Source organism: Rhinopithecus bieti, unplaced genomic scaffold (genome assembly GCF_001698545.2).
Source record: "Rhinopithecus bieti isolate Rb0 unplaced genomic scaffold, ASM169854v2 scaffold_13262, whole genome shotgun sequence".
NCBI lineage: Eukaryota > Metazoa > Chordata > Mammalia > Primates > Cercopithecidae > Rhinopithecus > Rhinopithecus bieti.
In genome coordinates, this window is record NW_016808004.1 from 5,942,088 (window position 1) to 5,955,586 (window position 13,499).

Here is a 13,499-nt window from a genome sequence, read left to right on the forward strand (position 1 = left end):
CGCAACCACATCTGGCTAATTTTTGTATTTTTAGTAGAGACGGGGTTTCACCAGACCAGGGGCTGGTCTCAAACCCCTGACCTCAGGTGATCCACCCGCCTTGGCCTCCCAAAGTGTTGGGATTACGGGCGTGAGCCACTGTGCCCAGCCTCACCACAGTTTTAAGAGTGTTACAAAATCAGCACAGGGGGTACACAATAAATATTTGCTGAATGAACTATTGAAAACTGAATAAGACTCACTAACTTGAGACTAACTGATGCAAAATGTAAAGGGGTTTCTCCACTCCGGTGGCACTACTGTCATTTATCACAGCTGGTAAGGTCAGCTCTCCCACGCCCCCTGTGATGGGTCGGTGCTGGCTCAGATGCAGCTCCAGTTCACCCTGATGAAGCACCAGGTCTGGGTCCCCCAGGCCTTATTTGTCCCCTTTCTTTTAAACTCATTATGGTGCTGGCTTTGTTCCCTAAATAGATCATTTTTCCCTCCTATATTTCATCACAGTTCTGTATAGGTTTCTTTCCCCAATTTATCAAGGTCACACTGGACGTTTCTTCTGTCTCTCAGGGCAGCCATAACCCCAGGGATGAACTTCAGCACAGGCTGAAATATCAATGAACAGGCAAAAGGGCCAGAGTCCTTGAAAGATCACCTTAAATGTCCCTTTAGGTTAATGTCAAGTCGCTGAAAATTGTCCCCTGGCTTAAAACTACTTTTTGATAGTTGATCTCAACAGTCATCAAAGAAATATAAAGTAAACTGCAAAATGCCAAAGTCTTTGGACTACCAACCTGACAAGTATATGTATACATTCAAGGTCATTCCTGCCTAGTATTGGAAGGGTGCGAGATGGGAAGGAAAGCAGGCCACATTTCTGGAGGGCTACTGAATCATAGGAATGAGAAGCTTTAAAGACAAATATTCTGAACCTACAATCTCACTTCTGGAAACGTACCTTAAGGAGACGATTAGGGACGCTCACAGTCATGTGGCTTCATAGATCCCCATCATGGCACAGTCCATGTAACAGAAGACTGGGGTCCAGCACCCACACTGCAGGGGACTGCCCAAAGAAATGACAGACCCGCCTTATATTGGGAGACCATGGCAGCCTTGAACAGGCTGCAGAACTGTGTGTGCTGGCTTGGAAAGAGGTTTCTAAGTGAAACAGCAAGATGTGTACACCACAGTGTCCACTATTGTCCATTTTTTGTAAAAGTATATTTTATATATGTCCTATAAAGGAAAAAAAAAAAAGTCCAGAAAAAGCTGGGCACAATGGCTCATGCCTGTAATCCCAGCACTTTGGGAGACCGAGGCAGGTGGATCTCCTGAGGTTTGGAGTTCAAGACCAGCCTGGCCAACATGGCGAAACCCGGGCTCTACTAAAAATACAAAAATTAACCGGGGGCGGTGGCACATGCCTGCAGCCCATGCCTGCAACCCCAGCTCTCAGGAGGCGGAGGCAGGAGAATTGCTTGAACCCGGGAGACAGAGGTTGCACTGAGCCAAGACTGCACCAGTGCACTCCAGCCTGGGCGACAGGGCAAGACTCCATCTCAAAAAAAAAAAAAAAAAAAAAAAAAACAAAATTAGCTGGGCGTAGGGACACAAGACTGTAATCCCAGCCACTCAGGAGACTAAGAATCGCTTGAACCCATGCAGTGGAGGTTGCAGTGAGCCGAGATCACACCACTGCACTCCAGCCTTGGCAAAGAGTGAGACTGTCTCAAAAAAAAAGTCCAGAAAGAGATAGTCCAAAACGTTAACATTCACTGACTCTGAATGACTGGATCATAGATGATTTTTATTTTCTTCTTTCAGTTGCAGTTTTAAATTTTTATATGTTGATATTTATTACTAGCATAGAACAAGAATGACAAGGCTTTTGTTTTGGTGGCTAAGTAAAAGTGCTCTCTTTGTTGCTCTGTCCACAGGCTCCACAGCTATCGGCCCATCCTAAGGATATGGACACGCCTAATGTGTGGCCAGTGACCCAGAAGGTCAAATCATTCTACAGCAGACACAATCACAACAAGGCTTCGCTGTACAGGAACCACTTCCAGGTCCCAGCAGACAGCTGCTCTGTTGGTCTGCTTTCTCCAAAATTGATTAGAGCAATGATAATTAAAGTAGCCTCATGAAGGACTTTGTATTGAGGGGAGCAGCAGGTCTTGAAGTAGAACTCAGATTTGAGATTTAGCTCTGCCACCGTGTCATTTACAGCCACTTTTAAATCTCTCTAAGCCGGCTTCTCTAGCTGTAAAACAGTGATCTAATCATGCCTGCTTTTACAGATTTCATCAGGTTGCTGTGAGGTAAAAAAAAAGTCCAAGTGGGCCACGCGCGGTGGCTCACACCTGTAATCCCAGCACTTTGGGAGGCCGAGGCGGGCGGATCACGAGGTCAGGAGATCGAGACCATCCTGGTTAACACGGTGAAACCCCTCTCTACTAAAAAATACAAAAATTAGCTGGGTGTGGTGGCGGGCACCTGTAGTCCCAGCTACTCAGGAGGCTGAGGCAGGAGAATGGTGTGAGCCCGGGAGGCGGAGCTTGCAGTGAGCCGAGATTGCGCCACTGTACTCCAGCCTGGGAGACAGAGCAAGACTCTATCTCAAAAAAAAAAAAAAAAGAAATCCAAGTGAAAATGACATATAGGCACTTTATGAGTGTTCCCTACTCAAGTGCAGTACTGTTGTCTCATGCTCTCTTTCTGTTAATAGCACCTCAATTCTACTCTGGGGGACACTCCTCCTCTCTTTTTGGTTTGGAATGTCCCCTGGCTTCAGGGACAGCTCAACATGGGCCTGGAGAGTCAAATTCCATTCCCAAGCTCGGGACTCAGCGAGATCATCCAGAGACTGTTCCTGACGTGATGGGAAGGCAGACCTCCCTTTCTGCAGGGTGCTGAGTGATAGGACGACAGTGTGCAGCTACTGGGGCTCTCCAAGCCAGCACCCAGGACCAGCCTGCCTGAGAACAAAGCCAGCAAGGGAAAGCCGAGCACGACCGATGGGGCAGGGAAGGCTCCAGCACGCCGAGGGTGGCACGCTGAGTGCTGGAGCAGGGAGCAGGAAGCCTGTTCCTAGACCCCCGTTCTTCAGCCAATAAAGTCCCCTTTTATCACACAGGCCTGTGAGCCCATCTGAGTGGGGTATCTAGGACTTGCCAACCCCAAAGATTAAAGTGTTTCTTGCAGAACACTTTAATTTGCTCACTCACTAGGAAAATTAAAACTGCACGCAAGACAATTTCCTTAAGGAGCTTAGAAAATGAAAGGGCTGGAGGGGACAGTGGGGACAGTCTCGAATGAGTAGGTAACCTGAGAGACTGCTCCTAATCATTAACAATTGTGCATGAATTAACTGATCAGGCTGTAACTTCGCTTGATGCTAGCTGGTGGAGCAGCAATTCACATTCCATGTCTTTTCCCCTGCTTTGTTGAGGTTGCTCTTTTCACTTGAAATGTCACAGAATCATAATATTTTCAAGCTGGAAACACTTCAATCTATTATTCCCAGGTCTCATTTTGCAGATGAAGAGACTGAAGCCAACATTAGAAAAGCAACCTACTCAAGGTCACACTGTTCATTATCCACCAAGCAGAAATTCCACCAGCTGTTTTTCCCACTGGGCCTGGGGACCATCACTACAGATGGATCAGCTCTACCTGAGGCCCAACACACTAGAAATGGGATGTATGACAAAGTCCTAGTGACAGAATGGACTGGTTTCCTGTCTCACATGTGCCATCAATGTGCTCCCTTGGCAAGAAGCTAGGCCCAGGGCATCAGTGCTCAGGGACACCAACTCCAGATTCGGCTGTGTCACATACAAGCTGTGTGGCCTTGGGCAAAGGTCTGAACCTCCCTTGGCCCAGCTCACCATTTCTCAAGCAAAGAGAATAACTGCCACCTGGCTGAGCTCACAGAGTGGTTATGAAGTTCAAATGAGCTAACTCAAAATTCTATGGAGCCAGGCACGGTGGCTCACACCTGCAATCCCAGCACTTTGGGCGGCCAAGACGGGAATATCACGAGGTCAGGAGTTCGAGACCAGCCTGGCCAACATGGTGAAACCCTGTCTCCACTAAAAATACAAAAATTAGCTGGGCATAGTGGCGCACTCCTGTAATCCCAGCTACTCGGGAGGCTGAGGCAGGAGAATCACTTGAACCTGGGAGGCGGAGGTTGCAGTGAGCCAAGATCGCACCATTGCACTCCAGCTTGGGCAATAGAGTGAGACTTTGTCTCAAAAACAAAAAAATTTTATGGAAAAATGGTGATAAGTACCATACAGAATATGACAGTGCTAGTCTCTAGTAAAATCACTGTGCTGAGAGGTGACATGACAGAGCAGAGAGGCTTTGGAGTATAACAACTTGGGTTTGAATCCTGATTGTTACATTGACTTGCTGGGCTGTAAATTCAAACTCCCTAAGCCTCAGGTTTGCTTATCAGCTAAACGGAAGTAAGAATATATACTTACATTTTTCAGTGGAGGTTAAATAAGAACCCACAACCCCTAACATAGTGCTGGGCACATACTGGGTGTTGAATACATGAACTGATGTCACAATTATTAAAAGGGTACTTGATCTGAGATTGACCTGTTTGCAGCATAGTTTTCAACAGTCCCTGCTACTGCTGCATGGAGTTCAATGTCCCTAATAGCCATGTTAGGATAGCACTTGGTATAGTCACTCTGGACTCTGCAGGACTCCCGACCCAGGCAGGCCCTCTCAAGGTTCCTTTGCGTTCCTCCAACCCCCAAGAGGTGATCCACCTCCTTCTCCCCAAGAGCCCCTAGACAGAAGCCTGTGACTCTGGGGTACAAGAGCAGAAGAGAATAGTGGGGTGGGGCACACCACTGTCCCCTGGGCTGCCTCCTAGACCAGCCTGACTATTTGCTTTCAGCCTGCCACCTGAGCCACTTTCTTTCCTCTGTCGTGTCCTAATCGCGTGCCATCAAGGTGCTGTGAGAAAACAGAAGCAGGAGTGAGTGACTAGCCTGATTTCAGGGCCACTGCCAGTACATGGAGATGTCCCCTCTGGGCAGATGAATTAGAAAAAGGTGCTCCTCCCACCCAGCCCATGGCCTGGTGGGCAGGGCGTATGCTGGACTTCAGCTCCAACTCCCATGCTCGGTCAGGAGCCCTGGACAGGGCACCACCAGCATGACCACGTGCAGTGGTCCTGATCACTGGGGAGAGCTGGCAAAAGCCTCTTGAAGCTAGCCCTCTTGAGCTAGGTGCTGAAGGTCAAATACACATCCACTAGGACATCAGGATGGAGAAGAGCTTCCCAAGCAGATGGGACAAGAGGAAGAAGTGCATCATAGGCTTAGGGATTGGCCAGGCTGTTGTCAGTGAGAAGACACTGACTCTAGATCCAGCTCCACTGCATCCAAACTATGTGCCCTTGGGCAAAGCACCCCACTTCCCCATACCTCAGTTCAACTCTGCCAAGCAAGGAAGAGAACAAGCTGATGATGAGCTAATCAGATGCATGCTGGAGCAGGGAAGGAGAAGAGGCTGGGGAAGGCTGGGGCTGGAATGTCAAGAGCATTTTCTGCCATGCTAAGAAGTTCAGCCTTTAACCTGTGAGCACTGGGGTTTGAGAAGGGGTTTCTTCACTAGTCTATTTGAGAAGAAGATGGGCAACTCCAGTTTTTTCACAAGATCATGGTCAGGTGGTATGCAGAAGAGACTGACCTGAGGAAACTTAAGGGCTGTGGTCAAGTGGACAAGTCTGGAGAGGAGCAATGAGGAACAGGACTGAAGCAGCTCTCCTCCCTGCCACTCCCTGGCCTCTCACCCTTCTCCCTTCCCTTCCCCAGCCTCCCACCCTCCTCCCTGCACCTCCTCTGCCTCCTGCCCTCCTCCCTGTACCTCCCTAGCTCCTCCCACAGGCCCTCCACTGTGGTCCTGAGGCCAAGGCTCTCTGTGTGACTGCTTACCTCACACTTGACGCTCAACAGTCTCAACAAAAGGGAAAGGCCAGAAAAAGACCCAAGAATTGTCTGGTACAATGTAAAAGTTTCTTTTAAATCATTTCTTGGCCAAGCACAGTGGCTCACACCTGTAATCACAATACTTTGGGAGGCTGAGGTGGGTGGATCACTTGAGGTCAGGAGTTTGGTCAGCCTGGGCAACACGGTAAAACCCATCTCTACTAAAATTACAAAAATTAGCTGAGTGTGGTGGCACGCCTGTAATCCCAGTTACCAAGGAGTCTGAGGCAGGAGGATCACTTGAACCTCAGAGGCAGAGGTTGCAGTAAGCAGAGATCACACCACTGCACTCCAGCCTGGGCGACAGAGTGAGACTCTGTCTCAAAACAACAACAGCAACAAAATATCATTTATTTAAAATGATAAGAGGACAGATTTATCAACGGATGCTGCCATGACAACAGATGATCTATATGGAGAAAATAAAATTAGATCCTTATCTTACACCACACACAAAAATAAATTACAGCTAGATTGGACTTAAATGTAAAATATTAAGCTAAAGAATAGAAGGGGCTGGGCGTGGTGGCTCACATTTGTAATCCCAGCACTTTGGGAGCCTGAGGCAGGTGGATCGCTTGAGCCCAGGAGTTCAAGACCAGCCTGGGCAACGTGGCAAAACCCTATCTCTACCAAAAAACAGAAAAATTAACCAGGCATGGTGGGGTACACCAGTAGTCCCAACTACTTGGGAGGCTGAAGCAGGAGGATCGATTGAGCTCAGGAGGTCAAGGCTGCAGTGAGCTAAGATTGTGCTGCTGCACTCCAGCCTGAGGTAAGAGCGAGACCCTGTGTCCAAAAAATAAAACAAATTTTAAAAGAATTTAAGAAGGAAGAAAGGTGCATGTATCTCAAGGGCAGAAAGTATTTTCTAATCATAAAGTAAAGAAAACACATAAAACATTTTAAAAGAAGTAATTTTGCTGGGTGCGGTGGCTCACACCTGTAATCCCAACACTTTGGGAGGCTGAGGCGGGTGGATCACTTGAGGTCGGGAGTTTGAAACCAGCCTGGCCAACATGGTGAAACCCCATCTTTACTAAAAATACAAAATTTGCTGGGCGTGGTGGCACGTGCCTATAATCCCAGCTACTTGGGAAGCTGAGGTAGGAGAATTGCTTGAATTTGGGAGGCAGAGGTTGCAGTGAGCTAAGATCACACCATTGTACTCCAGCCTGGGTGATTAGAGTGAAACTCCATCTCAAAGAAAAAAAAAAGTAATTTTAAGCTCATAAAATATTTAATTTCTTTATGCCAAAAATTAAAATCAAAATAAAAGCAGTTGACAAACTGGAAAAATGTTTTCTATATATGTCAGAGGAAACTTAGTATCCTTTTTCAGATTTGTACAGGGATAAGAAAAAATTAAAGACTCAATAGAAAAAAAATAGAAAAGTAATAATAATAGCTAATAGTCACAGAGCACTTAACAATGTGCCAAGCACTGAGTTAAGTGCTCGAAATACATGATGGTGTGTGAACCCCACAACCCTGTGAGGTGGGTATATGATTATCTTCAATTCCTAGATGGGAAACTGAGGCTTAGGGTAAGTTACTCACAAAAAATTGTGCCACTGTTAAATGACAGCGCTGGAGCCTTCCTGACTCCAAAGCCTGTTCTCTTAACTACACTGTGCTTCAAATAAAAAAGAAGAGTGATAAGTGGTGGCTATTTTTTTCTATATATAATGAATGTACATATATATTTTGTACATATATGAGTTAAAATTTACTAGAATCAAAGGCCATGATAATTTTTCCTATCAAACTGACAAGGGAAAGAGAGAACACTTGGTGGGGGATGCGGTGTTCATTCTCTTGGTCTCCTCCTGTATCTGGCCACCTCTTTGCACCACTTTCCCTGCAGGCTCCCATCTTCATCCCTTCCCTGGTCTCCCTGTGCCTAGGGATGGTAAGCGCTCAGCTGCTGCTAGCCACACATCCTTTGGTGGTTCACCCGTATCCAGCCCATACCTTCATAAATCTGCTGCTTTATAAACAAACTCTCCTTAAATTGTCTTAATTTGATTGTGTCTTCTGTTTCTGTGTGGGATGCTGACTGATACATCTTTTTTTTTTTTTTCTGAGATGGAGTCTTGCTCTGTCCTGCAGGCTGGAGTGCAGTGGTGCAATCTCAGCTCACTGCAACCTCCACCTCCCAGGTTCAAGCAATTCTCCTGCCTCAGCCTCCTAAGTAGCTAGGATTATAGGCATCTGCCACCACACCTGGCTAATTTTTGTATTTTTAATAGAGACGGGGTTACACCATGTTGGCCAGGCTGGTCTCGAACTCCGGACCTCGTGATCTGCCCACCTCAAATTCACAAAGTGCTGGGATTACAGGCGTGAGCCACCATGCCCAGCCCTGATACATCTTTTGACTTACCAATTTTATTCCAGAAATTTATCCTAAGGAAACAACCAGGAAGGTGTGAAAATGTATAAGGATATTTGTAGCGGCATTAAAACTGAAGACAACCTAAGTATTCAACAGTAGGGAACCAGTTTAATAAATCTGATGACCCACATGATGAAATATTATGTAGTTGTTAAAAATCATGGCTGGGCACAGCGGCTCACGCCTGTAATCCCAGCAGTTTGGGAGGCTGAGGCGGGCAAATCACCTGAGGTCGGGAGTTCGAGACTAGACTGACCAACATGGAGAAACCCTGTCTCTACTAAAAAAAATACAAAATTATTCAGGCATGGTGGCACATGCCTATAATCCCAGCTACTCAGGAGGCTGAGGCAGGAGAATCACTTGAATCCGGGAGGCGGAGGTTGCAGTGAGCCAAGATGGTGCCATTGCACTCCAGCCTGGGCAACAAGAGCAAAACTCTGTCTCAAGAAAAAAAAAAAAAATCAGGTTACAAACCAGGCAAAGTGGCCCACAGCTATAATCTGAACACTTTGGGAGGCCAAGGGAGGAGGATCGCTTGAGCCCAGGAGTTCAAGACCAGCCTGGGCAATATAGCAAGACCCCATCACTACAAAAAAATGAAAAAATTAGTCAGGTGTGGTGGCAAGTTTTTGGTCCCTGCTACCTATGAGGCTGAGGTGGGAGGATCGCTTGAGCCCAGGAGTTCAAGGTTACAGTGAGCTATGATCGCACCTGAACAATGGAGCAAAACCTCAACTCTAAACATAAATAAATAAATAATAACATGTTGGCCGGGCGAGGTGGCTCGCACCTGTAATCCTAGCACTTTGGGAGGCTGAGGCTGGCAGATCACTTGAGGTCAGGAGTTAGAGACCAGTCTGGCCAACATGGTGAAACCGTCTTTACTGAAAATACAAAAATTAGCTGGGTATGGTGGTGTATGCCTGTAATCCCAGCTACTCGGGAGGCTGAGGCAGGAGAATCACTTGAACTCGGGAGATGAAGGTTGCAGTGAGCCAAGGTCATGCCACTGCACTCCAGCCTGGGTGACAGAGCGAGACTCCACCTCAAAAAAAGTAAAATAAATAAATAATAACATGTTTAAAAATCAGGTTACAAATGGATATTTAACAATGAAGAAATATACTTATGAAATATATTGAGTGAAAACAAAATGTTCCTGCGAATCCTATTTTGAATATAAAAGTGAACGATGTATCCCCAAACTACTAATGGTAATTATCTTTTAATTATCAGGTTATGGGTAGTTTTTATTTTCTTCTTTTTTTTTGAGACAGATTTTTGTTCTTGTCGCCCAGGCTGGAGTGCAGTGGTGCGATCTCAGCTCACTGCAACCTCCACCTACCAGGTTCAAGCAATTCTCCTGCCTCTGCCTCCTGAGTAGATGGGATTACAGGTGTCCGCCACCATGCCCAGCTAATTTTTGTATTTTTAGTAGAGACGGGATTTCACCATGTTGGCCAGGCTCATCTCAAACTCCTGACCCCCAAGTGATCCGCCCACCTCGGTCTCCCAAAGTGCTGGGATTACAGACAAAAGCCACCACACCCAGCCTTATTTTCTTCTTTGTATTATCTTGGTGCGTTTTAGATTTTCTATAATGTTCATGTGCTCTTTCATAATTAGAAAAGGTATATCCAATAAATATTATCTATTTTAAAAAGAAACATTAAGGTTAAGTTCTGTAACACCTTGCCCCATGTGAACACACAATCACACCAATTCCTCAGTCCCTGCTGAGAGATGGGCCCCTGCTGGCCCAGGACATTGGTGGAGCGGCTATGGCTGGCAGCGCTGCCTGCACGCTCCTGCACATCTGCATCAGCGTCAGCTTATGGCGGCGTGCATTCAGCCCGTAGCCCTAGGCCTCAGGCTTGCTTCAGGACCTAAATGTTCACCAGCTGGGCTCTGTAAACCCAAACACCAGCTCTGGTGCATGACTGAGGGAAGGGCAGTTAGAATGCCTCAACTGCTGGTCGGATAGACTCAAGGAAACACGGATCAGCTGACCTCGTGGCAATCTTCAACAGAGACAGCATACAGCAGTAGGGAAAAACAAAACAATGAGCCCCAGGGCTTGGAAAGCCATAGGTCTGAATCATGACTGAGCATCTGAGCCACTGTTTGACCTCAGGCCAGCTTTTAACCTCCCAGTCTCAGTGTTTTCTTGTCTACAAGAGGGGTCATATTACTTATCTCTCAGGTTATAAGCATCGGATTGAATTAAATGAGCACAGAATAAAGGCTCCCTAAACAGTGGTTAATATTAAAGAGAAAGGGCCTCCTGGGCCTGTGAGACACTCAGGGTCCCAGAGCTTTAGCTCTGATGTGCAGGTAAACAGCAGCAGCATGGTAAAAACTGTAGGGAGAGAGAAGAGATGCTTCTGGCAAGGAAATGGTCACCTGGTGTTTTGCCTAGACACTTGGCTGGCACTCAACACATGCTCTGTCGGTAAGAAGAGCTACCTGCAGTGGGTCCCAGGTCCAGACTTGAGTCATTCAGCTCTTCCTCCTCTTCCCAGAAGTACTGTGGTGGCTGCAGAATCCGAGACTCTTCACTCTCTTCGCTGGGGAAGCCTGAGCCAGGGGCTCCCAGCCCAGCTCCCAGGCCCATAGTCTCACTAGGCTCCTCTGACTCCAGTGGCTCCAAGCCAGTGGGCAGCAGGAGGTCTAGCAGGGAGGTGGAGGTGAGGCCCTCTGGGCCAGGCTCATCAGACCCAGCCGCACAGGCACCCAGGAACGCTCCTGTGCAGACATAAAAGCCAGACAGTCAGGGGAGGCAAGACAAAGACTGGTGCCAGGTTAGAGCCTGTCTCAAATGACAAAGGTCCTGGGGAGGGGGGGACTTCAGTGGACACTCTTGAACACCCAGAGGCTTTGCGGGGATTCCGAGACGCTGTTTTCATTTCAAAAAGGCCAAATTGCTTAGACTTCCCTATGGCAGGGGCAAGGGGAGACAGATGGAGACAGGCAAGGGAGAGACAGGAATTACTGAGTCAGCGTTCCACTGCGCATGTGCTCACTCAGAAAGTGCCTCCTGAGTACCCTCTCTCTGCTGGCAATTGTGCTGCATGTTTGGGGCTACAAACAGAAGTGAAGACAGGGCCCATGCTTTTAAGGACCTAGCTGCATGATTGGATGAACACGGTGTTCCCCAGGCTTCCATCCTTGGCTGAAATTTCTCCAAAACTGAATTAAGAATATGATTTGTATTTCAGCAATACAGTATCCTGAATATAGTCTTCAGTTTTTTTATTTTTTATTTTTTTTGAGATGGACTCTTGCTCTGTTGCCCAGGCTGGAGTGCAGTGGTGCAATCTCGGCTCACTGCAATCTCCGCCTCCCAGGTTCAAGTGATTCTCCTGCCTTAGCCCCCCGAGTAGCTGGGATTACAGGTGCCCACCACCACGCCCAGCTAATTTTTGCATTTTTAGTACAGACAGGGTTTCGCCATGTTGGTCAGGCTGGTTTTGAACTCCTGACCTCAAGTGATCTGCCCTCCTCAGCCTCCCAAAGTGCTGGCATTACAGGCATGCGCCACTGAGCCCAGACTCTGAACGTAGTCTTTTGAAAAACCATGTGGGTTCACAGTTCAAACCCAACCCAGTGCTGGTAATTTGACATATTTGTTTAGAATCTTGGATTCTCTCTCTCTCCTAATTTACCAAAACAAGCAAATAAATGGACAGGAAAACAAATTAAAGGAGGCCTTCTTCCTCTTCTTTCACTCTCATTCTTTAAGGACAGGAATATAGCCCTATTTGCCAGTTTCACAACTTAACCTCTAACTTAATGACCTAACCACACAAATTACTAACTTGCTGTGAGGCTCCTGGAAAGCTGCTCAAGACCTCTGGGTCTCAGTCTCCTCAACAGAAAGGCAAGGAAACTACATGAAATGACCTCTGAATTCTTTTCTAAGACTAACATTTAAGGATCTAGGGAACAGGGAATTTCACAGTCTTCCTCTTGCTCTACACCAGATGCCTACTGTGACCTGACTTGACTATAGTGTATGGCAATTTTTAGTGATGTTTATAATAAAAATAGGGCTAATATTATTGGTGCCATGTGCTTTGCTGAGCAGGCCCTAAGCTTGATATGTGCCAATACTGTGACTGGCCACTGAAAAAAATGAGCATTTCAGACTGTCCTGTGAGTCCGGGTATGAGGGAGTCTGTGCACACCGTGCACCAGCCAGACAACTCACAGCCAAGAACGCCACATCCAGCCATAGGGGTGTATTCTGGGTTGTGTGGATGGCGGACGGGGAGTAGAGACTCCAGGGGAAGATAGACAGGCCCTGAGGTCAGAGACAGGAAGATGTTCTATAACAGGAGAGAAAGGCTGGTACCAGGAAATAGGTTACACTGTGGCTTCTCTGGCTGAGCGACTTCACCACCACCAGCCTTGCTCTACTCTTCTGTGTAATAAGGACAGCACTTCCTACCATGCCTCCAGTGTGAGGGGCACCAAATGAGGTAATTCCTGAGCCATGTGTGAAAGCTGCTGTACAAAGAGCTTCACAAACCAAAGTATTCTACAAATATTGTGTTATTATCCTTTATAAAAACAGAGCCCTGTGAAGTTCATGGCCTGGGGAAAAAAAAATTTAAAAGAGACCATGGTATCTTCAAATACATTAAAACAAAAGGTTGATGTGAATAAGAAGATCAGAGTGATTCTATCTGGCCTCAAAGCCAACGCTGGGGCTAAGGAGGCATCAGAGTCTTAACATCTGACCAGGGCTAGTAACATCTGTGCCAGCCTTTAAGATCCTGTGAAGCTCTGTCTCCCAATAAAATAATTCACAGGTCCAACTCTGAGCTTTAGAAAGTACCATCATAGGCCGGGCGCGGTGGCTCAAGCCTGTAATCCCAGCACTTTGGGAGGCCGAGACGGGCGGATCATGAGGTCAGGAGATCGAGACCATCCTGGCTAATACGGTGAAACCCCGTCTCTACTAAAAAATACAAAAAACTAGCCGGGCGACGAGGCGGGCGCCTGTAGTCCCAGCTACTCGGGAGGCTGAGACAGGAGAATGGCGTGAACCCGGGAGGCGGAGCTTGCAGTGAGCTGAGAGC

At 47.1% G+C, this 13,499-nt stretch overlaps 1 protein-coding gene across 1 annotated transcript in view; it reads right to left on the reverse strand.

Annotated features, from left to right (window-relative positions):
* The window catches only part of PODXL2 (podocalyxin like 2), a 44,240-nt gene that overhangs the window by 22,519 nt on the left and 8,222 nt on the right, over positions 1-13,499 (reverse strand). The window contains exon 2 of the mRNA XM_017885139.1: positions 10,882-11,160. Coding sequence (XP_017740628.1) covers positions 10,882-11,029 — 148 coding nt within the window. The 5' untranslated portion in view covers positions 11,030-11,160. The remainder of the gene's footprint in view (positions 1-10,881; positions 11,161-13,499) is intronic.